This window comes from Triturus cristatus, chromosome 4_1 (assembly GCF_964204655.1).
Source record: "Triturus cristatus chromosome 4_1, aTriCri1.1, whole genome shotgun sequence".
In the NCBI taxonomy this organism is placed as follows: Eukaryota; Metazoa; Chordata; class Amphibia; order Caudata; family Salamandridae; genus Triturus; species Triturus cristatus.
The window spans coordinates 803,707,713-803,732,603 of NC_140585.1; the positions used below are offsets into that span (position 1 = coordinate 803,707,713).

Below are 24,891 nucleotides of genomic sequence, written 5' to 3' on the forward strand. Positions count from 1 at the left end.
ATCTACGTTTGATGTTCCTTACAGGTGCAAAGTTCTTCTCTTTGTTTTGAGATTGTTTTCACAATGCTATCACTTTTTGTCGAGTGTCCCTTTTGTGGGTAAAAAAGGCTGCCATAGACCCACGCTCTGTGTATGTGGTCTGCTTACTTTCCTTACAATCTGTCAAAGACTAAGGTTTGTCAGAAAATGGGAAAAAGAGCCCTGAAGGACAGAGGAGTCCATCTGAACGGAAAGCTTGGAGACCTTAGGGCAGACGAGAAGAGGAATAAACACCAGAAGTGGGCCAGAGAGTAGGCATCCTCCCTGCATGCTTCTGAAAAGGATTCCCGAAGAGAAATTTCCAAGGAGAGAAAGAGGCATTGACACTGTCCTAATCACTCCAGGCACTACCACCACTCCCAGGAGCACAGGTCAATACCATAACCGGGCTCAGCACCGATATGCTCGCTGTTGAAGGCCATGTTAAGCAGTAGGGACAGCACAAACGGGCAAGTCATGAATCTGGTGTTGATGGCTCACAAGATAGCTGAATGCTATACCTTAGCATCCTCAGGGCAGAATCTAATGTGCTGAGGTTCTGCATTTTATCATGTCCATTTACCCTTCACTACTGTTGTATGCCTAATGTTACTTTTTTTAATGCATTTCTTTCATAAAGAAGCACAGTCATTTTATACACTGCTCACCGTGTAACACACTTCTGCTTCATCTTACTACCCCATAGTAGAGAGCTTATGATTTGGGCTCATGAAAGTATAACTCAACTCTGCTGGCTTTTTCTCTCCACCTGGTCCTTGCTCACTCTTACAACTGGGCTTGTTGCCCAACAGCCATCCTAACACTTGGAGGTGGATTTGAGTTAGGGTGGTCCCAGAGATTTTAACGGCTCATTACCAAAATGTTGTATTTGGATGGCAGGAACATCGCACAAAAGTCAGGAGCCAATCATGTAGGCCGTAGCGGCCAGATACCAGATTGCAAAATACTGGTCATAAATGGCAACCATTCGTTTTGCAACCAGTAAAGAATTTTACAAACCAACATATGCTCTGATTGTAAAATCCCTAATCGTGAATCCCAATCCAATTTACCTCATAAATATTAATGTGGGGGGGCACAAATTGCTAATATAAGAGGACTTCAAAGAGATAGAGGCCTGCTGGTGCCAGTAGACCACCATTTTGTGATAGCTTTTAAATAAAGCATACTTTTTTTAATTGCAGGCTGTCAAGGAAACGGGGTTGTATTTAAAAGAAAAAAGAAAAACATTTTTCTAGAGTTGACAGTGATCCAATGGACTATTGCCCAACAAACATTTTTTGTTTAATTCACACGAAGTGGAAGAGGCAAATAAGTTACCACTTCCTATAAGGTCGTGGTAGCTTTTCAATGTTTCATGGGACTTCTATTTACCGAATCTGTGTCCAGTGCTAAATCCATTTTAGAGCAGGAGAATATTTTCCAAAACTAAAAATAGGATAAGTAATCAGTTCACCTGAAAAAGCATTTTCGCGGTTGCAAATGCTAAATTAGAGCTTTTGTCATAAACATTTAGTCCATCTGGCCTTCAGTTCTTAGTTCCAGGTTAGGCCTTTAGGTTACAGTCATGTCCGGTAGATCCTTTTATGGCTCCATTCATCCTCCATCTGTAATCAACTCCGAAGCCTCACTTAACACACTGACACCAATATTCCTTGCGTCAACTTATTCTAACAGCATCCACACTCTGCATTCTACAGCATGGCCACTCAGCCCATGCATACACAGACACATCATGTCACTAACTACACCATCAATTATAGGTTATAACCTAACTTTGGGTTCGAAGTAAGGGCCAGATGTATCATGAAACAGGTTGCAGTTTACAGCAATTATTTTTATGACCAGTATTGAATTTTGCAAAATGACTTATGTACAAATGGGTCGGTTCGCACAAATTCCTAATTGGAGTGGGTCACTGTTCGATCCACCTCATTAATATTCCTAAGGTAGTTTGCAAATTGAGACTGACTCAGATTAGTGGCAGTGAAAAGGGATGGTGGCCTGCAAGGATCAGTACAAGCGCTATCCTTCATGGAGGGGCGTCCCCCTTAAGCACTCAAAAATACAGTTTGCTCATTTCATTGACTTCCAAATAAGTGTTTGAAACTGTTATAAATACAGTTTTATTTGTTTTGAACTGAATTTCAATGTTTTCAAAAATAAATCATGTCATTAGACTGTGATTAATCCATGTTGGAGTATTCTCATGTCATTAACGTCTTATACTTCTGAACATGTTACAACTTGTCATTAGCCCAATGCATTTCGAGCCGTAGCCCTTCTTCGGGGGCAAAAAGTCTCTGAAAATGAAAATGTTAGAAATAATGTATATGTCAGTCAAGGCACTGAGTTAAACGTGTAGTGGTAGAGATAGTCTTAAATTATAGTAAAAGGTATTAGGTGCTCCTAGAAAAAGTAAATGTGATTTGGTTAGAAGAGTAGATAATCATACGGGAAAAGAACCCATGCATGATAGTGATCAAATGTATTCACTGCATATTAGCGTAAAGTGCAGCTGAGAAGATTCGAGAAATGTCCTAACCGATGCAATTCGGTTATAAATAGTGCATACTGAAGAAAAACATGTGCGTTATTGTAAGTGAAAGAGTTGTAATCTCTACGTGAAAAAATTGTGTAAATACTAATAATCAGAGCGATTACCGGGAATAGTCTACTTACAGCAATAGTTGGTAACTGCTTAAAGAAGTATGTCATCTGTGAAGCAGAAAAAAATGTGTTTGTTTGGTGCAACCCGAATAGATTAAAACCATCGAGTGCTGAACCGTTCATCTCTAAACTACAAGCGGGGCTTACCTCAAAGTGGCCGTAAGGTTCGGAGGTTGAAAAACGCCATGTTGACTTCCGTAAAATGCGGAAGTGAAGGGGTGTGACTATATGAGCCTGTATTGGCGTGTCACGTGATCGTTAGGCGTGCATATTAAAGAAGAAATGTTTTCCGAAACTCGGCCATGAATCAGAGTGTATAAAAAGTAAAAAGAAAACATAATGGCTAATATAGATTGTGTGAAAAAGAAAAAGGTATCAAAATCGTGCAGTACGTGTAATGATGTCTTCTAGAAAAATTTCTAAAAAAGTTTTTTTATAAAAAAATATGTACGGGAAAGATATATAAACATTATATAAACGCGGAGATGTGAAAGTTCTCAAGGAATAACGAATATTTAGCGATTAATCACGTAATCATGGTAATAGAAGATTTTGTAGTTCGGACACTATAAGTCCTAAAGAATGTTCGGTACTGGTGTACGGAAGAATGTACACTATATAGCAGTGATAATTACGATCAAATGAGGGAATGTTTTCAAACGTTGTCTAAAAGAGAGTGTGAAAAAAGAAAATGAACATGGATTATGCGAATGTGATAAACTACAAAAAGAATTAATAAACAGATCATTTGATATAAAAAGTGACAGTGATTAACATCAACAGTGTTAACAAACAGTTAATACTGTATATTACTCAAAGAAAGCAGCTCAGTTCAAGTTTTTCGTTGAGCCCATAAGGACTGGTAGTGTTCATGCGATAAATCCATGCTGTCTCTCGTTGTAATAGAAATTTCGTATGGTCGCGGCCAGGTATGACTGTGGTTTGTTCCAAGATGCAAAAAAGTAATTGGCTTATATTGTGCTTGAGTTCCTTAAAGTGGACTGCCACTGGAGATTTGATGTTGCCAGTACGTATGTTGCTCTTATGTTCATTGATACGTATTCTCACTTTGCGTTCAGTTTTGCCAGTGTAAGCTAGTCCACGTGGGCATTTTAAAAGATATATTACCTTAGTGCTGTTGCAATTTGCAGTTACTTTCAATTTAATTGGAGTTCCTGTGTGTGGATGCCGAATGGTGTCTCCTTTAATAATGGCATTACATTTCCCACAGTTGTAGCATGGTACAGTACCTTTAAATGTGCGTGGTTCACTTGGCGGGCTCTTCAAGATTTGTTGAAGGTTTCGAGTGCGTTGATACGCAAATCTTGGATTGAACTCAAAAATACCATTGAAATCTATTTCCGACTTTAACATGGGCCAATATTTTAAAATGATCTGTTTGATCCGGAAACTCTCAGTTGAGAATTTTGACACAAATGCCAATCTTTTATTTTCCATGACTTTCTGTGTGGGTTTGAGTAAATCTTTTCTAGTTTTGGTTTGTGCTTTGATTTTAGCTTCATGTACAATTTTGCAAGGATATCCTCTGTCTAGGAAATTATTGATACAGACATTTGCACTATTTTCATATGTTTCCTCATTTGATGATATTCTTTTGAGTCGCAATAACTGCGAGTATGGAAGGTGTTTTTTTAAGGAAGGTTGATGAAATGAAGAAAAATGGAGAAGATTGTTCCTGTCCGTGGGTTTAGTATAAACCTCGGTCATAAGTTGTTTGTTGGAAATCTTTACAATAGTGTCAAGAAAGTTAATTTGCGGAGTGTTGATCGATGCTGTGAATTCAATCCTTTCATCCACTTCATTGAGTTTGTTTATGGCTTGTAAAAGCGATTCTTCCGTACCATTCCAAAGTACAAATATGTCATCAATATATCGTTTGTATGTAATTAAGTGTTTTTAAAAAAAAAAAATGTTTTTTATTGTTTTCTTATGAACAAAATAGCGTGACACTTGATTGTACAGTTTTCCAGTATCACCTGACAGTACAGAACACCATTTTACAACCATGTAACTGGAATCATTTCTATACAGTTCTGCATGAGTGAAAGCGATACCCCTCGCACCCGTCCCCAAACCCACCCCATCAGTCTGAGTCAGAGGCATCATCATCTGGCACTGGCGGCGGGTCGTATATTCCACCTCTAAATTTGTTCCATGCCCCCCATACCTTGTCCCATTTACGGGGGCATCCCCGCCTGATGAATGTTGATCGCTCAGCCAACATGGCTGCATCCATGTCTCTTCCCCATGCGGACAGCGAGGGCACCCCCACCGCTCCCCATTTTTGGGCTATGTTTCTCTTAGCTGTCATTGTCCCCAACATGGCCCAGCTCTGAGCCTGGCGGTTAAGATCATTAGGTTCCCACACGTTTAACAAGCAGCACCTGGGCTCTGGCACCAATGACACCCCGCACGACTGTGACATTGTCCGCATCACCCGCCTCCAGAAGTCTTGAATTACGGGGCAATCCCAAATGGTGTGAAAGAAGGTTCCCTCCTCCCCACAACCTCGCAGGCAGAAGGGGTGCAGCGCTCTACCCATTTTGTGTAACAAGTGTCTGGTGTAATACGAGCGATGCAGAATCCGCAGCTGTACCAGCCGTAGCCGCGAGGGTATACCCGCCTCGCGTGGCGAAGCTAACACCTCTCACCATTCCGGCTCATCAAACTCGCCGACATCACCGGCCCATTTCTCCCGCAAGGGTCCCATCGGGTCCGGCAGGTTGTCGACAAGCTTACGGTAAGTGAAGGACGTAGCCTTCTTCAGCATATATTACGTCAGCAGCCTGTCCTCTAGAGGAGATGCCTCCGGAACATCCCCGCCAGGTGCCAACCTTGATGTCCAGGCATGTTTGATCTGCAGATACCGGAACCATTCCGAGGGTGCCAGTTCGTATTGTTGTTGTAGGCGTGTGAATGAGACCACCGCCCCCTTATGCCACATGTCGCCTACAACCGAAATCCCGATGCTGTCCCAGCCATCGAAGCCCATGCTATCCCTGAGCCGCCCCAGCCGCTTTGCGTCCCAAAGGGGCGTGAGCTGGGTCAGAACCCCCCGCCACCCCAGCTTGGCCTGGGCCGCATGCCAAATAGCTACGATCTGTCTCAAAGGGCCAATTAACTTCGGGGCCAGTCTACCATCATACAAGGGCGACAGCATACCCCTCGTGCCCAATATGTCTCTGTCCGCCTTAAATGCTGGGTCAGACTGTGGCGCGTGGAGCCATTGATTGATTACCTTTAGCTGTGCCGCCCAGTAATAAAGTTGAACATTGGGGAGCGCAATCCCCCCGTCGTACCAACCGCGTTCTAGTTTAGACTGCGCAATTCGTGCCGGCCCGTTGCCCCATAGAAGGCTAGTGACCTGTGCTGCTATTGCACGAAAGTAAGCCGGCGGTACCTGATACGGTGTATTTTCCAGCACGTATAGAAACCGAGGCAGAGCCATCATTTTGAAGAGCGCTGCCCTCCCCAACAGGGTCAGCGGCAGCGCTCCCCAGTGACGTACATCCTGCTTGAGGCGGTCCATTGGGGGCCGCAAATTCCGGCGGAAAAATTCCGCCTGATCCGCCGTGATATATATGCCTAGATATTTGAACGACCCTTCTGTCATTCGGAGCGGGCAATCCGCCGGTAGCCGCGGAGGAGGGCCATGCAGTACGAACAAGACTGACTTGGACCAGTTAATCGTGTATCCTGACGCTCTGCCAAAGACCTCACAGATGTTGAGTAGTGCTAATATAGAGCGTCTAGGGGAGGACAGATACAACAACACGTCATCCGCATAGAGGGAGACGCGGTCCTCCCAGCCGTCTGACCACTTAAGGCCCCGTATCATGGGTTCCCAACGGATCCAAGCCGCGAGCGGCTCCAGCGCCAGGTCGAAGAGTAACAGTGATAAGGGACAGCCCTGACGCGTGCCACGCGACAGGGGTAAGTCCTCCGACATATGACCATTGGCAGTAACGTGGACCATAGGTTTGGTGTAGAGGAGTCGGATCCAGGCACAGAATTTGGGCCCAAAGCCCAGGTGTAACAGCACTGCAAAAAGAAAGGGCCATTCGACCATGTCGAACGCCATTCGCGCATCCAGAGAGAGGAGCACCGCTGGTTCCCTTAAGCGGTCCGTCCGAGCCAACACCCCGTGCAATCGCCTCAAATTATGGGATGTGCTCCTGCCGGGCATGAAGCCAGACTGATCTGGGTGCACAATTTCCGACAGGTGTGATGTCAGCCTGGTTGCCAGCAATTTTGCAAGAATCTTGGCCTCCGCATTAAGCAGCGATATGGGACGATAGGTGGTGCACTGATCGGCCGGTTTACCCGATTTCGGTATCACCACTATGGTGGCCGTGCGTTGATCAAGCGGGAGTTCGCCCCTCTGCAAACTGTGAGTGAACATATTTAATAAATGTGGGGCAAGCGTCCCGGTAATTAAGTGGTTTTGCCATGTTTCTTGATTTAAGATATTGTCTAATTCAAAACGATACATAAAAAGATTCGCGTAGGTGGGAGCAGCACAATTACCCATTGAAGTTCCCGATGACTGTATGTAGAATTTGTCTTGCCATTTGAAGTAGGAGTGATATAGCGTGAAATGTAGTAATTCCATTAGAAATACTTTTAGTGAGAGATCTTTTTCACAGGTAAGTAATAATGATTCAACAGCCATGATACCTAAATTGTGGGGAATAGAAGTATATAAATATTTGACATCAATGGTACATAAAATTGTCTGATCGGTGATCGTAGATTTCAAACCTTCTAATATGTTTAGAAAATCTGTGGTATCCTTAATATATGTGGACATATTTTGTACCAGTGGTTGAAGATGTCTATCCAGGTATTTGCCAATTGGCTCATGAATGGAATTTACTGTAGACACAATGGGTCTAAACGGTGGTAGTGTGGCGTGCTTGTGTATTTTCGGAATCATGTACAGATAGGGGATTGCAGGGTTTTTCTTGAAAAGGTATTCTTTGTCCTCTTTTGTGATGGTGCCATTCTCTATGTATTTGTAGAGGATATTCATTAGAATGTCCTGAAATTCATTGGTTGGGTCAAAATCAATAGGTGTGTACGTATGTGTATCCTCTACGTGTTGATTGACATTTTGTAGATAGTAGCTGGTGTCCAAAATCACCATCGCTCCCCCTTTGTCCGCTTGACAGATGGTAATGTCAGTGTTAGATGCTAATTCTGCTAATATTTGTCGTTCTTTTAAAGTTATGTTGGAGGACTTCGATGAAGTTTGTTTGTAAATGTTGTGAATCTCTTTCTTAACAATAGTTTCAAAGGCGTCTATAACTTTGTGACTAGTTGGTGGTAAATAGGAGCTTTTGTTTGTAAGTCCTTAAAGAGTGTTCTTTTTAGGTACAATGGGTTCTTGAACAATATTATTGAAAAAATGTTGTAAACGAATAATTCTCATAAATTTGAAGAAACTGATTTCTGTATCTAGATAGTTGGAATGGTGTGTCGGAACAAATGAACTTCCTTTTTGGAGCGTGTTGATCTAGAATTTCGAGAGATGATGTTTAGAAATATTGATTACTCGTTGGCTCCGAGTTCCCTTGGCTACTGGTTGTTTGGTTTTTGTTGTGTCTCCCCCTCCCTCGTCGGGTAATCTTGGATTTTTCTCTAAAAAAGGACGATTATCTGCTGGTGTACGTGAAGAAGATGCTTCAGAATTTATACTTGTTTCCATGTTCGTGGAGTTGGAATCTTGAGTATGTACTCGTGTTTTAGTAATGGGTCTCTGATTCTTCTGTTGAGTGTCATCAGATGATGAAGCATCGGTGTCAGAAAATCTACCTTCTCCAGCTCTTTGTTGTTGTCTTCGTTGGGCATATATATCTTCCCAGTTGCATACTTCGTCTAATTTATAGTCTGTGGTGTCTCGTCAAAATTTTCTAATTTTTCTGTCTTTGATTTCTTTGGTGTATGCCTCTAATTTTTGATTCAAATCCTCTAGTGTTTTATCCATTTCCTCTTTGGACAGTGAGTCACTGAGTTCTTGTTGTAACTGTTTGATGTCTTTATTCAATTCTTCCAATATTTTTGATAGTTCTTCCACAATGAGCAAAATTAGGTCGAGCGAACACTTGTTGAGGATGGCATACCATTTTTCTGTAAACTCTTTGTTATTTTTGCACAAAGTTGATTTAAGTGAGATGCGCAATCCCCTGGGAATTCGTTGTACTTTGTGATACTTGATAAGTGTACTCGCGTGAAGTCGTTGATTGATCGCTTTCTTTGAGATATATAGGAGTTGCCTGATGTTTGATTGTATGGATCCCGTGCCTTGTCCAACACTAGTTGTGTCTTCAATGAGAGAGTATATTCTGTTGGTTTCATCTAATGTAAACGCAAATGTCTCGGCTCTTTGGACTGTGCTTCTAGCAATATCATCATAATAAGTTGTCATTTTGGTGCGTGAGTAGGTCCCTCAGAGGGTGAAAAATCAAAAGTGATGAATAACAAACGCACTCCAATGTGTGAACTGTGTATACTTTTTGTATAAAAGTCGATGGTGCTTGAGGGTTAATCCTTCTGAGAGCAAGAATGAATATAAAGCAGTACAAGCGCTATCTTTCAGGGATCAGCACATCACCAGGTTTGTGATTGATTTTGTCGTAAAATGGTTTTGCTGCAGGATGGCGAATAGAAACTAAGTGCACACTTCTGTTGCTCACCTTAGCTGGAAGTCACTAAACAGTCTAGAGTGACATGAAGTGCTAACCAGTTTTTCCCAGAAAACAGAGGCTAAATTGAGGGTTCGCTTGGACATGGCCCATGTAAATAATGTGCAATAATGATTGATTCATTAATTGAATGGAAGTATATGACATACCTGAGCCACAATGTTCTTAGAAACTTGCTGAGACCCCGGCAATCGATGGCCTTGCCTAGAAAGGTTCTATAGAATGTGACTCATCCCTGAGCAGTGTCTCAAGAGAGATGGGCAGGTGTGCTCTTGGCTTTGCCCAAGCTACTAGCTGGTGACTGATGGTGGTCTGATCCTCTTTGCCATTTTTGCGGATGAAAGGAGCCTGGGCCCGATACAGCAACTAGCGTCATGGGCCTGGTACAGCACCCTAGGATCCTGGACCATGGGAGACAGGCAGGTCACCAACCTTTCTGTGTAGGTCTGGCTATGGAACAATCCTGTACTGTTTGTTTAGTTTGGGTGCTAGCTTCTATCTTGATGGTAGACCAGGATCAGCTTAAATGTCTTGACGACGCTTTGTGGGAGGACCTGGAAAGGGAAATCAGAGAGCATTGGCTCTCAGAACTGTGTGCTTTACCCTTAGGGCCTTTCCTGCAACTGGAGCATGCACCTAGAGATTGGAATGCCAAATTAATTCAGCCTTTGGAGGTCAGTGAAATAAATAATCTTAGGAAATTCAGATGACGTTGAGTCTACTGTCCTGTGCTTTTGTCATAGCCCCCTGTGGGCTATGACAAAAGTGGGCAGGCATGTTGCCTATGCCTGCCCACCTCTGCTTGATTGTGATCTTTGATTGTGTTGTGAGATCTTGAGTAGACTGAATGCCTGGGTATAGTCCTTCTGAGCACAGCTTCATTACCTATATATTTTAGTGCGGGAGTGCTCTTGGCACCTACATTTTTTGCCCAAGTAAAGAAATGTTTGCCACACTGATTTGGTGTCTGTGGTCCTTGGGAGAAGAGATGCCTTTATGCGGATTCTCTTCTACTGACACTTCCTATTCTGCTCTTATTACATGAAAGTTTTGCTGTTAGCCGACACCTGGCACAAACAGAGGACCCCATCCTATAGACAAAAGAGGACTTTGCCCTGTGGCCCCATTAAACACAGGGATCTGGAGCTACTGGTAACTATGCTTGGATCCTGGGATCTAATTATTGAAATGCATTTACTCACTAGAGTAAACAAAATCTTTGTCACTTTTCGTCATGACAATTGTTTCTCAACCAGCATTTGTTAGCGTTTTAATTTTGTTATTTTGTTTATTTGCAGCATGAGGAAACTCAAGGAAGAAATGCAGGGAGTGGTTAAAGAGCTTGCTGAAAACAATCACATTTTGGAAAGGCAAGTATTAATGTACTTCTAGTTTGTTTGGTTTGTTTACTTTTGTTTGGACTTTACAAATGTACTTTCATGTGACTCCCATGGAATATGTGAGATGCAGACTTCCTTCCTTTCTGGTCTGAGCTGTGGAATGAGGATCATATGATGTTCTTCACATCGCCAGTCCTACTCATCAAGTCTTGTGGTTTTCAGTCTTAAAAATGATTGGTCATTAGCAATACAAACACGTGTTCATGCTAAATATTGAAAGCTTATGAAAATGCTAAGATTGTAAATGTGTTTTATTATTTTTATATTTCCACACTGGAAAAGTAGGTACTCATCATTATAGATTAATGATGGAGATGTTTGAAGTAGTATGTAAAGGCAGCAGAACACGCTTTAGTGATTGCCTTGCAACCACTTTTCAATATATTAACATTTTCAACGGTTGTACAGTAAGCAAACCTAGCTCTTTATGTGAACTGATGAATATTGGGTACATGACATGCACAGATCAAAGTATATTCCAAGTAAAGAGTACAACTGCATAAAACATCTTTAAAATTGGCGTTAGCCAGTCTGACACATTTGTAAGGAGCTCTGAGTTTTTTACCTTTCTTGGTGGAAGAGATCATAGGGGCAAAAAGATGGTGTTTTGACAAATGTCCAAAATGGAAACCACACCGTATTACTGTACCCACTACTATCCTTATTCATAGCTTAAGTCTTTACCATGCCAAATACCTTACATAGTTTAGACCACCATATTACCTTACCTTAGATGTGTTAGATTGGTCTGCCTGCTAAAGACCTTAGTGTGAGTACATTATCTTTATTGATATCTCCTGCCAGTATTACCTATGGATCCTCCCATCATCCCTCAAATCAAGACGAACACCTCTTTTATAAATGGTTTTGCCACAGGCTTCTTTATGTGATTACAAGATGTGAATTATTGTGTTGACAAGCTGACCAACATGTGGTAGAACCTTAATAAAAGGAGTGCCACTTTCCTGGGTGAAAATCAATCAAAATCATAGTTTCTGATGGATACTTCTACCCACAGCTTTCACACATCGTGAATCTCCCCCTGGTGCTAGACTCCCTCCCCCTCAACCCCTTGCTTTGAAAATATTATTTGTTTGTCCTCAAGCAACCATGAGTGTCCTGAAGTGTACGTTTTGCTGCACACTGTTGGACCATTAGGTTTGACAATTTGGAAATTTAAATAGTGCAGAGTTGTTGCTCCATTTGCTTTCAGGAAACTCCTCCCCACATTCTTCCCATTTGTTCTGTCACGTCAGCTGATCCGACCAAAAATTGCTATGTTTTCTAGGAACATGAGCTATAGAATTGATTCTCCAGGCAGATATGGGCTTGGGGTGTTACTCAAACTACTTTTTGGTTGCCAAAGAGGACAAGCATCTTTTGCCCTTTCTGGATTTTTGCAGTCAAAATATTTCCTCTACAAGGAAAAAGTCAAGATTCTCCACCTTAATCAAAGCCTTGGAATCAGAGGATTGGTTGGTGTTGCTTGATTTGTAGGATGTGCATTTTCATAGACCAATCCTGCAGTTGCTCGGAAAGTATCTATGTTTTGTTGTGGGCTCCATTCAAGGCCAGTTTGTCGTGCTTCCCTTCAGGCTTACACCAACCTCTCTGGTCTTTACAAATGCTGTGACACTGGAAAAGGCTCATCTTGACAGGTCGGGGATACATGTGTTTACAGCATGTGTTGTGCATTACCTTGCCATCTTGTGTTGAATTTGGAACATTGCAAGATGTTTACTTCAACAAGAGTTTAATTTTCAGTTTTGAGAGTGACTCGTGATCACAAAACATCATCACCACACAACTCCACCTCAGATTATTAATTTTTGCCATCATGTTCACAGCTAGAGTCTTTGACTATGTAGGGTCCGTAAAAACTAGATTTTAAGTACTGCAACAAAGAATAGATGTTACCAAACAAAATTAAATTCTACAGGGCATCAAGATATGGAAAAATTATTGAATCGACTTATTGACAAACATCAAATCCTACTTACTCTCTTTCCAGACTCATTGCAAGTCGGGACTTAGGGACATGCGGGTTCCAGGAAACTTGTCTTTAACCACAGGGAGGTTCAGCCTTGAAAAAATACCTTTGCTACTGAAGAAGGTCCTGCCTCGAAAGGCTGCCTGTGAAGACATGTTGTCCTTAGTTGCTGCTTCAGAACGGGCTAACTTTTGACACCAAAAAGCTCTCAACCCCTGAAAAGTGTTGAGAGAACGCAGCAAAAAGTTCAGGATTCCAGATAAAATCAATTTTTCTCAGCCCAAGCAGGCCATATTCTACCAAGGTTTCTTGAGGTTGCTAAGTGTTTCAAAACACGCCGTTATCACATTATTAAGTATAGCCAGCTTACAAAAGTAAACCTCTTCTGGTCCAGCAAACATTGCACCACGGGACATTCCATATTTATGATCTGTGCTACCACCTCAGACAGATCCATAAAGAGGGCCAACCATGTGCAGACCTGGGGCCTTTTTAGAGTATGGTGGATGGAATACTATGTGGCAGATAGCCCATCGTCTGTGTTTCAAGTGCCCTAGGCTGTAAGGTACTTGTAATATGACAGATGGGATTCCAAACTATAAAAAAGGGCCTTAATTCCACATTTTGAGGATGCATGAGAACAAATATTTAGTAGAGTCAGATGACTAACTTCTACAGCAGTACCCCATTAAAGCATCAAGTCCAGACTTAGTCTGCATGGGCTCATCATGAGCATAGAATAAAAGAAAAACGACTTCCTCATTCAAACAGAGTCCAGTATTCACCCATATTAAAGACTGTCTTAATAAACTATACAGAGAATCTTTAAAAAATCAAGTGAAGAGTGTATAACACTGAGAATTTAATGCAATTTTAAAATTGCACCACAGGCTCCATTCTTTATCAAAAGTCCCATCCTTCTTGCTCTATGTTAGTGTCTATAAACTTGAAAGAGATCCATTAATTGTGGGGCGACTTAGAGCCTCCTCCAGACAAGGAGAGCAAGTGCCTTGATGTTGCAGGGAAAAGATTGTCTATGGTTTAATCAACCTCGTAGCGCATTGCAAACTATTGCCTTCCTCAGCATGCATGACCATTTGGTCCAGTGGAAGTAAATGGAAAAGGTCTTCCAACAACTTTCTGAAAAATGTAAGATAGGGGGAATGAATTGTCCCTCCTGGCAATACCATTTTGAATCTGGTAAATCCTCCGCTATATACACAATTCAGATACAGCATGTTGCCAAATCATCTCCAGTCTCAACTTAGATCACCCCCTAGGTATAGCAAAACCTTGATCTCCCATGCAATAGATATCAGTTGTTTGGCTCGCATGTGCATGAGGCCCCTGGAAAAATTAAAAACAGCATTGACGCAGTCAAGTTCATGGACGCCCTTCGGCAGCAACTAACATGCAAGGGGCATCACACCTCCCAGTAGACAAGTTTATCAAGGTACTCAGTCTTTTCAGCAGCAAGAGGAGGGGCTTAATGTAATATAATAAATTTCTGGGGATCTTTGGATGTATCAAGCAGCTATTTTTGTGTGTGCTGTCCCAATCATAAAACAGTGTATGGCTGCCTAAAGGAGTGAAGGAAAATAACTACAGACAAACAGGTACTATCCATAGTTAAGCACAGCCACTCCATTGCCTTCACACAACTAACCCCAAATATACTGCTGAAATAATCTAAAAACATGAAGAAAATACACTAGCTAGAAGGAATTAATTCTCTATTAAACTTGGGAGCAATAGAAGAAGTGCAATTACATCAGAAACGTCTGGAAGTGTACTTCGTGCACCTCCTGATACCAAAGAATGATGGCGCACAGTGTCCCATCTTGGATTTGCGGTTCCCGAATACCTTCCGGCAAGGTAACGACGCCCTAGTTGCCTTTGACCTCAAAGATGCCTCCGTTCATTTGCCATTGCAGCACTCATTGCAATTACCTTTGATTTACGGCAGGTGCAAAGCATCATCACTTCAAATTTTTACATTTTAGGCATGAAATCTGCACCAAGGGTTGTTGATACAATGCCTTGCATCTCCCCTCCGTCACCAGGGAGTTTGTTTAACCTTACCTAGATGAATGACTGGTAAAAGGTAAACTGCTCTGCAGTGCCTGCCTCACACACAGAAACATTGTCCAAACTTCCCAATTAGGTTTCACCATCAGTGCCAAAAATTCCCATCTGCAACCACTGCAGTCCAAGAATTATTTGGGAGCATAGGTGCTGGAATTAAAAATAACCAAGCGGGAGCTCAGAAGGTGAAATAGAGCAATAAAGATGCCTTTAAATGTTGTGGTTATCTTGTCACATTTGCTGTGAATTCAAAGACTGAGATAAAATGTCATGCTGTGTCTTCTGACAAATTGCTGCATATTTGGAAACTGGAAGTGAAAGAAAAGTCTGTAGGCTGTCAGTGTTTTTGCAACACACAACAACACAAATACCTGTAAATGAACTATACACATTTCAAAATATATTAAATGAAGTTAATTTTTTTATGTAATTCGGAAATGTGATGGAAACTAAAACTTTAATAGGATCAAAGCAAACCAAGACACTGACTTGGTGATGCACAAATGATAAATATTTGCTGAATCTGGATTTCTGCACGCTATCGTTTGTGCGCTATGCAGCTTTACTAGTAAAACTGCATGTCTATGCAAATTTAGTGATCATTTCAACTGAAAATGTGCTAGCTGTAAATTACAGTGCACTACCAAACTAGTGCACTCCAAAATGCACTGCTGGCTGCAAACTATACCCATACTACTCTCCTGCTGAATGGCACATTTACTAGACTTGTGTTTTTGTATACACTTGGATTTTTCACAATCTCTGACTTCAGTGAGATCCCATTGATGGCAGCACCCCCACTCTGAAAATTGTTCCAGCACTACTGTTTGGGAGCAACACTAAATACCCATTTGGCTCAAGCTTTCCCAACAAAGGCATTTCAGAGAATTTTTTTTTCAGATGGCAAAACCTCTGACCGTGAGAATGGTGATTAAGTTGTTTGGCACAATGACTCCGTGCGTAGATTCAGTTCCCAATGCATGTCAACAGATGCATGGGTTACAGGAGTGTTTAGTATTCCATTTCTCTTTTCACCTGTGCTGCCAACACCAGATCGCCATTTTGTGTCATGAAATCAAAGGCCATTATCACGCCAAACCTCTTTTTGAATACTGGTTACTTGGGTTAAAAAAATGAGAATCTGCAGTCTTCTTTCTTTCCCCAATCCCTCTTCTGCCAGACCCCCAAGCTTCGCACTATCAAGTTTAAACATTAATATTGGCTGCTATGGTCTCAGGCTAAGTTCTCTATTCATGCCCTCTAATTGTGTGTTTAGGCCCCAGCAGCTTTTGTGTTGGGCCATCATGCAAGCCCTTATTCAGCACTTCAGCTCCTTGTAGTGAGGGCCTTATCTTACCTCTTCTCAGAAACTAGCTCTCCTGGTTTCTGCCAGTTTTACCGATCTTTCAGTGGGCGTTGAACCCAGTTCGAAGTTCTATAGTGCAAGCAGGGGCTGCTGGGCCACAGCCATGGATGTTAGAGTTGTTTGATGTTCCGGAGTATTTCATACTGTGGTTCTGAAACCTGGGCCAACTATTACCCCTTTAGCACTTGACTCTCAATGCAGTTCCAAGCTTCTCAGGAAGGTTAGTGTGAAGGTACAGCAGTCTCAGCACTCAACAGGGAAATAACGTGATTGTCCAGTCCAGTGCTTATCTTTCTTAAGAAGTACTGTACTACATAATAAAACTTAACACTTCAGTCTGTCACAAAAAGTATGAGATTTCCAAGGTACCGGTGCTAGACGACTAATATCAGGTGAGGAAGCCCCCTTTCACCTGCCTTACTTCTCTGTTGTGGGTCTCAGTTCTCAGCTATCAAGGCTAGAAACCTTGGATTTATATTTGACAATGAATTAAAGTTTGCAAAACATATCAATCATTTAACCTCCTCCTGTTTCATTACATTGAAAAATTTGCCAAAATGTTGTCGTTTATTCCATTAAATCTCAGGACAACGGTAATAGGAGCTCTTGTCCTCTTAAAAATCGACTATGGAAATGCTTTATTCCTGGGCATTGACAAAGGCCAGACTGCCAAACTGCAGTCTTTGCAGAATGCGGCAGCAGGAGTACTACTTGATATTCGTAAACACCATTACACATCCGCCAGTATAAGGCAGCTTCACTGGCTTCCAGTCCTTCAGCGAGTAGAATTTAAAGCTTTCTGTCTTGTGCATAAGGCACTATATGGAGGGGGAGCCATGGATATTCAGAAACTATTTTCCTTGTACTCCCTGCGACGGAATCTTAGGTCAGCCAACACAGGGCTAGAACGGGTTCCTAAAATAGTAAAAGCCAGATGGGGAGACAAAAGCCTCTCCCACCGAGCAGCCAAACTATTGGACATGCTTCATACTAATATTAATCTACAGTCTAATAGGCTTCTTTTTAGGAAATTGGTCAAAATGGACAAGACCTGGCTCTTCCCTCAGCACTAACCACCGCGAGCCTGTGCAACAGCAACAAGTCACCCTAGCGCCAAGACGCCTCGGCAGTCGAGCGCTTTATAAGTATGTCAGTCAGTCAGTGTAGGTGCAACATTCCACCTGTGGATTACTAGTCTTATGTAGTAAGAGGAAGCAATCAGTCCCTCATCTCCGGTTTGGTTTTGCATTAGGCCTCACATTGATCAGTCCATGCTCCTCTCTGGGGGACAGTGTAGGTGCCTGCAGTGAGGCAAATGCAAAAGAAGCAATTGATGGATGGAATGCTGGACAATGCAAACATTCACCCCCTGTCGCAAGGATCGGGGTTAAATCCATCATTCTTTTGCTCACCACACCACACCAGTTTAGACCCAGCCATATGCAAATCAGTCTTGACCCTGTTCCTTGTGGGAACAGTCCAGCCCGAACTGCCAAGCCTTGACCCGAAACAAGCATCCTGGGACTGGTTTCAGGGCATCACCCTTCATCAGCCAGGCTAGCTTGAATCCAGTGGTATAGTGAGAACGGGACCCATGTCTGAAACCGGTCCTAGGATGCTTGTTTCCAGTCCAGGGAGGACCTTGCCCACCAGTTAGGGCTGGACTGTTCCCATTGGGCGCAGGGTCAAGACTGATTTGCATATGGCTGGGTCCAAACTGGAATGGAATGGTGAGCAAAAAAACAATAGATTTAGGCCCAGATCTCTGTACTGGGGTGAATGTATGACATTTGTTCTGCATTCTGTCCATCAATTGGTCTTTTTGCGGTGAGGCAAGGCAGCTGCTCCGCTCCCGGCGAATCCCACGACTTCACAGGTTTTTTTCTTCGGTGGTGGAGACAGCTCATGCAAGGGCCAAGTCTGTGGCTGCAGGGGTCAACAGGGAGATCTGCTGTGGTACACCTTGTCAGTTGCACGAATTCTCCACTTTGGCAATAGTGACCAGCTTCGAGCCAGAAGGTATTAGTGAGTCTTTATTTGACACTGCACTAGGGTCAAATGTTTTTGCCCATATCAGTAGTCCACTCCTCCTGTATCAGCTTCTCTTGTTGGATAACTTCTATTCCCCCCTACATCCAGGCAGTACTCTTCAGGAGTTCCAGGATGGGGAAATACTCTTCAATCAGGTGACATTCCCTAACCTGTGGGTAGATGGCTGTGAGGCATTCACCAGCTCTGGTTGTGCAGTGGTCCTCTGGTTACTCTGTGGAGTCCCCCCTCCACCCCACCCTTCTTGGTCAAAGAGAACTTGGAACTGGACCAAGAAGTAGGTCAGTAGCTCCCACTTGTATACAGGTATGCACCTATCAACAGCCACACCCAGCAGCGATCAGAAAGAAAGACAAAAAGCACCTCTTTCTAGGAACAGTTGTCCGACCAAGTGCCCCTACCATTTACTGAATAGCAGACTGCTCAGCAGCCCTCTAAATAAAAAAGGACCTAATGGAATTTCAGGAGGAAATGCTCCTCTTTCCCCACTTCAGTTCCTAGGTCACTCCCTTCAGTCTCAGAAATGTTCACTGTACTGTCTGGGAAAGGGATCTTTGCTCCATCTTGTGCACATTAACAGGCCATGGGCTTCCTGAATGGAAGCTGGTTCACTCAAACACTCAGTTATGTGTGTAACACTGTCTAACCAGCTTACATAAACCTATGCAGTAGGGATCTTAGTGCAAGGATCCAGGTTTATCTGTAGCAGAGGAACCATACGTGAGTTGGGCAGTAGGCCACCACTCTTGTGACAAAAGTAAAAGGTCTGGTCACACTAGGATTTCTAAAAACATGATGTGCTGCAACCTCCCTGCTGCATGCATGAACCCATAACAGTGACAATAGTCCCATGTTACTATGGAGAGCGTGCTTGATAGTCCTCTCTAGGTCCAGGACGAGACTCTTGTCAAAGGAGGGGCCTGGGTCTTTGCTCACACTCGGGTTATAGTTGGGCCAAACATCCAAAAACCAGGTTACCAGGTACTCACAATGAGGGACACAGGGAAAGGGACATGACTCTGCACCATACAGGGGACATTTCCATCTTAATAATGGGCCCATAGTGTACTCTGAAATGACCCCATCTTTAGGAAGAGCCACCAACCAGTGGTACTGGTTCCTTACCCCCGGCAGTCGTCCGGCTGGGCCACCCTTCCTCACTTTGTCAGTGATCTCAGAAAAGAGAAACGATCAGCAAGAGAGTGAACTCAATTGGAGAAGAGGTTTCAGACTGCCTTGTGTTGGCATCTCTGGTTACCCCCTCCACAGCTCACTATTCTCATCAAAGATGCATGTGAATCTATTAAAGACCCAATTGTGGACAGAAATGACTTTACTTCACTCTAAATATATGTTCGAGGCATATGAGGTGTAGATGATATGCTTTAGCATAGATCGCTATCTGATGTTGTGTCCGGATGTTTGCACTTTGTTTTGTTCGAAGCAGTCTTTGCAGTCACGAGGTAGGTGACTCCTCCTTTTGGTGATAGCGTGCATGGGCATCGACTCCATCCCCATATTGTTTTTTTCAGCCATTGGGTTCGGATGTGTTTTGTTGCGCTCCGGTTCGGTATTGTTTTCGAACCACTTTGACGCGCAATCCTCTACCCTCGATGGAATTGTCTATCGATCGAGGTTTCCCATTCGACGCGCATCGTGTAAAATCTGAAAACCTTTGATCTGGAACCACTAGGTGGGCCGGTGGGCCTGCCTGTGCCGGCCACGCCAGCAGTCGATGGAACGGACTCCATTCAAGTTATGTCCCGGGTGTCGCACTAAGTTTCCGTGCACCGACTTGCACGAGGTCTGCAAACTCTGCTTATCCCCAGAACACGACGAAAAGGACTGTGAAGTGTGTCGATCATTCCGAACGAAGAAGACCATTCGTGATCGATGGACTCGACGCCACGAGATGGACCGCGGCAGCGGTTTCGTTCCAGACATCTTCGGCGAAGATTCTGATTCCCACCGTCCAGAAGCCGAGGAAGAAGAACTGGTCTCAGTGTCCGAAGCCGATTCCGACATGGAAGAAGAACTCTTCATCACTCCAGGTCAACGTACCGTGAGTACAGATCCCCATGTGCCCAGTCACCCAAAATCTAAGGTTCTGGTATCACATTCGCCCTCGGGCTCATGTCAGCACCAAGAGAAAGTTTTAGATGCACCGCCCTCTGGCTCAGCTAAGGAACACAAACACAAGCCTTTCGGGCTTGAGCCAGCCCCATTCCGGTGCCGAACCAACAACTTTGGCACTGAAACACAAATAGAAGGCTTTGCCGTTCTCCACAATACCAGCACCGAAGAATCCTTTGACACCGAAGTCGCCGAAGCCCTCCAAGCTCAAGGACCCAGAGCCCAAAGCTGCCAAATCTAAGGCCTCGGAGCCGAAACCTATACCTAAAGGCTCGGAACAGAAACACTGCGCTGAAAACTTCGGAGCGAAACCTACTACTCCAAAGGGTTCAGAGCCTAAACCTGCTAAAAAGCACCTTAACTCAAAACATTAGTCACATAAAGATTCTCAGTCTAAAGCTTTGACGCCAAAATCAACCCCATCCAAAGAACCTCTCCCCGAAGAGCCACCTTTGGATCCCATAAAAAAAAGACTAAGCATTGACCCTAAAACTGGACACCTCCAGGTCATTCTGCCTAAAAAACGAAAGCTGAATCTCACAGAGGATCATTCTGTACCTCTGAAGAAAAAGGTCATGGGTACTAACCCTTCTCCCCCTTACATACCCCCCTCTCCTCCTCCTAACCCAAATTTGATAATTACACCATCAAATTCACTACCACCTCAACTATCACCCGCACTCAGGATGAGGATTATGAGGATGGGGACGGGGATGAAGACCATAACGTGCCACAGGATGAGGACATACCACAGGACACTGATCCCTGGGACAATTATGATAAAGATCCAGACCAGGATAACGACCCCGACCTGTATCCCTCCAGGCCCTCCCCACCTGATGATAACATTGGCTATGTCCAACTTATTAACAGTGCTGCCCAATACCACAGGGTGGAGCTTCATACAGACCCTCTAGACGAGGATTTCTTACTTGAAACACTATCACACTCACAAAGGTCTACTCATACTCTACCCATGCTCAAGGGCTTGTTAAAGCATGCAGATGAGGTGTTCAAAGACCCAGTCAGAGCAAGAATACTCGTACCTAAAGTAGACAAAAAATACAAGCCTGCTCCTACAGACCCAGCATACATTAAAGTTCAGCTGCACTTAGACTCTCTGGTAGTGTCCCACACCCGCAAAAGAGCTAAGTCCCAAACTACGGGTGACCCCCCGAACCCCTCTTCCTGACAAGGAGTCCAAACTCATGGATGCCTCAGGCAAAAGAGTGGCCTCTCAGGCAGCTAATCACTGGCGTATTGCCAACGCTCTGGCTCTATTAGCACGTTACGATAGGGCTCACTATGATGAGTTAGAAAAACTCATGCAACACTGAGTACAAACCAACGGCCTCATTCAGGAAGGTAAGCTTATCATCAATACTTCCATTAAGTGCGCACTAGATGCGGCAGACACAGCATCTCGTGCCATTAACACTAGCGCACTATTGCGCAGGCATGCTTGGCTTCGAATCTCCAGATTCAAGCAGGAGGTACAGACTTCCATACTTAATCAAGCTTTTGATAACATCTTTTCGGGCCAGCTTTGACATGTCCCTAGAAAAGATGAAAAAAGATGCAGAAACTGCAAAGCCCATGGGGGCTTTGCAAATTCATTCTACCAGAGGTTCCTTTCGCCGCTCCTTTTATAGGGGTGACTTAAAAACAATGTCCACAGATAATCTCTCCTCCTCTTAAAAGGGGCAATCGCCCTCTTCCAGTGGTTATTTCCGAGGGAACTACAGGGGAAGTAATAATAAGGGAAGAGGCAGAGGTAACTCCACCTGCACTTCCTCTGACAACAAACAGTGACTTACCTCCACTACCCCCCGAGCATTCCACTCCCGTCAGGGGACGTCTCTCACAGTTCCTGCCTGTCTGGAATTCAATCACCTCAGACAAGTGGGTAAGACAAATTATCCAGTATGGTTACTGCCAGCAACTTACCAGCACTCCCCCAAATATTCTTCCAAAACAACGTTTAATGTCACCAGAACATCTCACACTCTGTTAAAAAACATGCAATAGAACCAGTCCAATTGCATCATCGGGGGACAGGAGTACTTTCTAATTCCAAAAAAGGACGGCTCTCTCAGGCCTATACTAGACCTCAAACAGTTAAATCTCTACATTCAGTCAGACCACTTCCATATGGTCACACTCCAACAGGTGCTCCCATTGCTTCAGAAAGGCGACTTTCTATCCACTCTGGATTTGAAGGATGCCTATTTCCATATTCCTATTCACCCAGCTCACAGAAAATATCTCAGATTCATGGTGGACGGACACCATTCTCAATTCAAAGTTCTCCCCTTTGGGGTAACTACAGCACCCAGAGTATTCACCAAGTGCCTCACAGTAGTCGCAGCTCATTTAAGAAGACAACTCATTCCCTTACCTGGACGACTGGCTAATAAAAGCCAAGTCACAACACAGCTGCATAATCCACACTCACAAGACAGTTCAGTTGCTCCACAACTTGGGGTTCACTGTAAACCTCGCAAAGTCTCACCTTCAGCCGTCCAACATGCAAGCGTATCTAGGAGCTAAAAGACACTTGCAAAGCTTTTGCATACCCCCAATCCATTCAGGATACACAACATGCTGAATCTCATATCGCAATTTTAGTCCCAACACTCACTAACAGCCCGAGTGTTCTTGCAGTTGCTTGGAATGATGGCTTCTTGCATTCTAATTGTCCCTTACGCAAGACTTCAAATGCGTCCCCTACAGGAATGCTTAGCACGTCAGTGGAACCAGGCTCAAGGTCAGTTAAGAGATCTGGTGTTGGGAGACGGCCGCACCCATCGCTCTCTGCAGTGGTGGAATACACAAAACCTTTCCAAAGGGTGGCCATTCTTCGACCAGATAGTGCTAATGGCAGATGCATTGCTCACCGGTTGGGGAGCTCATCTCCAAAAACATACTATTCAGGGCATCTGGACCCTACAACAGAAAAAACTCCACATAAACCACCTAGAACTACTATCAATTTTTCTGGCATTGAAAGCTTTTCAACTGCATCTAGTAGGCAAAGCTGTCTTAGTCCGTACAGACAACATGACAGCAATGTACTACATACAAAAACAGGGGGGGACACACACTCTACAGCTTTCACACCTAGCTCAAAGCATATGGAGAAAGGCCATACCTCAAAAAATATATCTCCTTGCAGAACACCTCCCAGGAGTAAACCACGAGATCGCAGATCTGCTCAGCCGTCAAAGACAACAGATCCACGAATGGGAACTATATCCTCAAGTTCTCCTCCCATTCTTCCAAATGTGGGGCTACCCAGAAAGAGATCTGTTCTCCACACACCTCAACGCAAAGTGCCAAAACTTCACGTCCAGGTAGCCACACCCCTTGTCCAAAGGCAATGCACTATGGATGAATTGGTCAGGGACATTTGCTTACGCTTTTCCACCTCTCCCGCTAATTCCATTAGTGGTTCGGAAGCTCAAGCAAAATTCACTCGACAACCCTGGTTCACAAACCTGTTGGAACTGTCGGTAGTTCCTCATCCAAAAACTTCACCTCCCCCCCCAAACTTCTCACTCAGAACCATGGAGAGATAAGACATCCAGATCCCAGTCAACTCAACCTTGTGATCTGGCACCTGAAATCATAGAGTTTGGCTATCTTAATCTCCCGTCAGACTGCATGAACATCATTAAAGAAGCTAGACGTCCTATCACTTGAGCATGCTACACAGCAAAGTAGAAACGATTTGTAATCTACTGCAAATCAACCCACTAGATGTTTAAATCCAAAACATCATTTGCTACCTGTTACATCTACAGCGCTTTAATTTAGCGTATACATCTATACGTTCACATCTTGTGGCAATAGCGGCTTACCTACAAAACAGACAACACTTGTATTTGTTTCGAGTACCCACTATCAAAGCTTTTATGGAAGGACTCAAAAGAATCATCCCTCCTAGACTTCCACCTTCTCCAGTGTGGAATCTTAATATAGTCCTTACAAGACTCATGAGCCCACCATTTGAGCCTCTGCACAAATGTGAACTACAGTTTCTCACTTGGAAAATAGCCATCACATCTCTTAGAAGAGTTGGTGAGCTCCAAACAATACAAGAACCATTTTTACAAATTCATCAAAATAAAGTGGTTCTTAGGACTAATCCCAAATTTTTACCCAAAGTAGTTTCTGCCTTTCATCTCAACCAGTCGGTTGATCTACCCATGTTTTTTCCTCAATCAGACTCAGTGGCAGAACGTGCTCTTCACACATTAGATGTTAAAAGAGCAATACTATATTACATTGAAAGAACTAAATTTTTTCGGAAAAGGAAAAAACTTTTTGGTGCTTTTTCGCTACCACATAAAGGCAATCCCATATCAAAAGCAGGTATTGGAAGGTGGATAGTTAAGGGTATCCAAATATGCTACATTAAAGCTAAACGCACAT

At 43.5% G+C, this 24,891-nt stretch overlaps 1 protein-coding gene across 3 annotated transcripts in view; it reads left to right on the top strand.

Moving 5' to 3' along the window:
* TBK1 (TANK binding kinase 1) overlaps nucleotides 1–24,891 on the top strand; it is a 517,762-nt gene that overhangs the window by 477,096 nt on the left and 15,775 nt on the right. For all 3 annotated transcript variants that reach the window (XM_085653411.1, XM_085653412.1, XM_085653410.1), the window contains exon 20: nucleotides 10,733–10,804. In XM_085653411.1, the coding sequence (XP_085509537.1) occupies nucleotides 10,733–10,804 (72 nt within the window). The remainder of the gene's footprint in view (nucleotides 1–10,732; nucleotides 10,805–24,891) is intronic.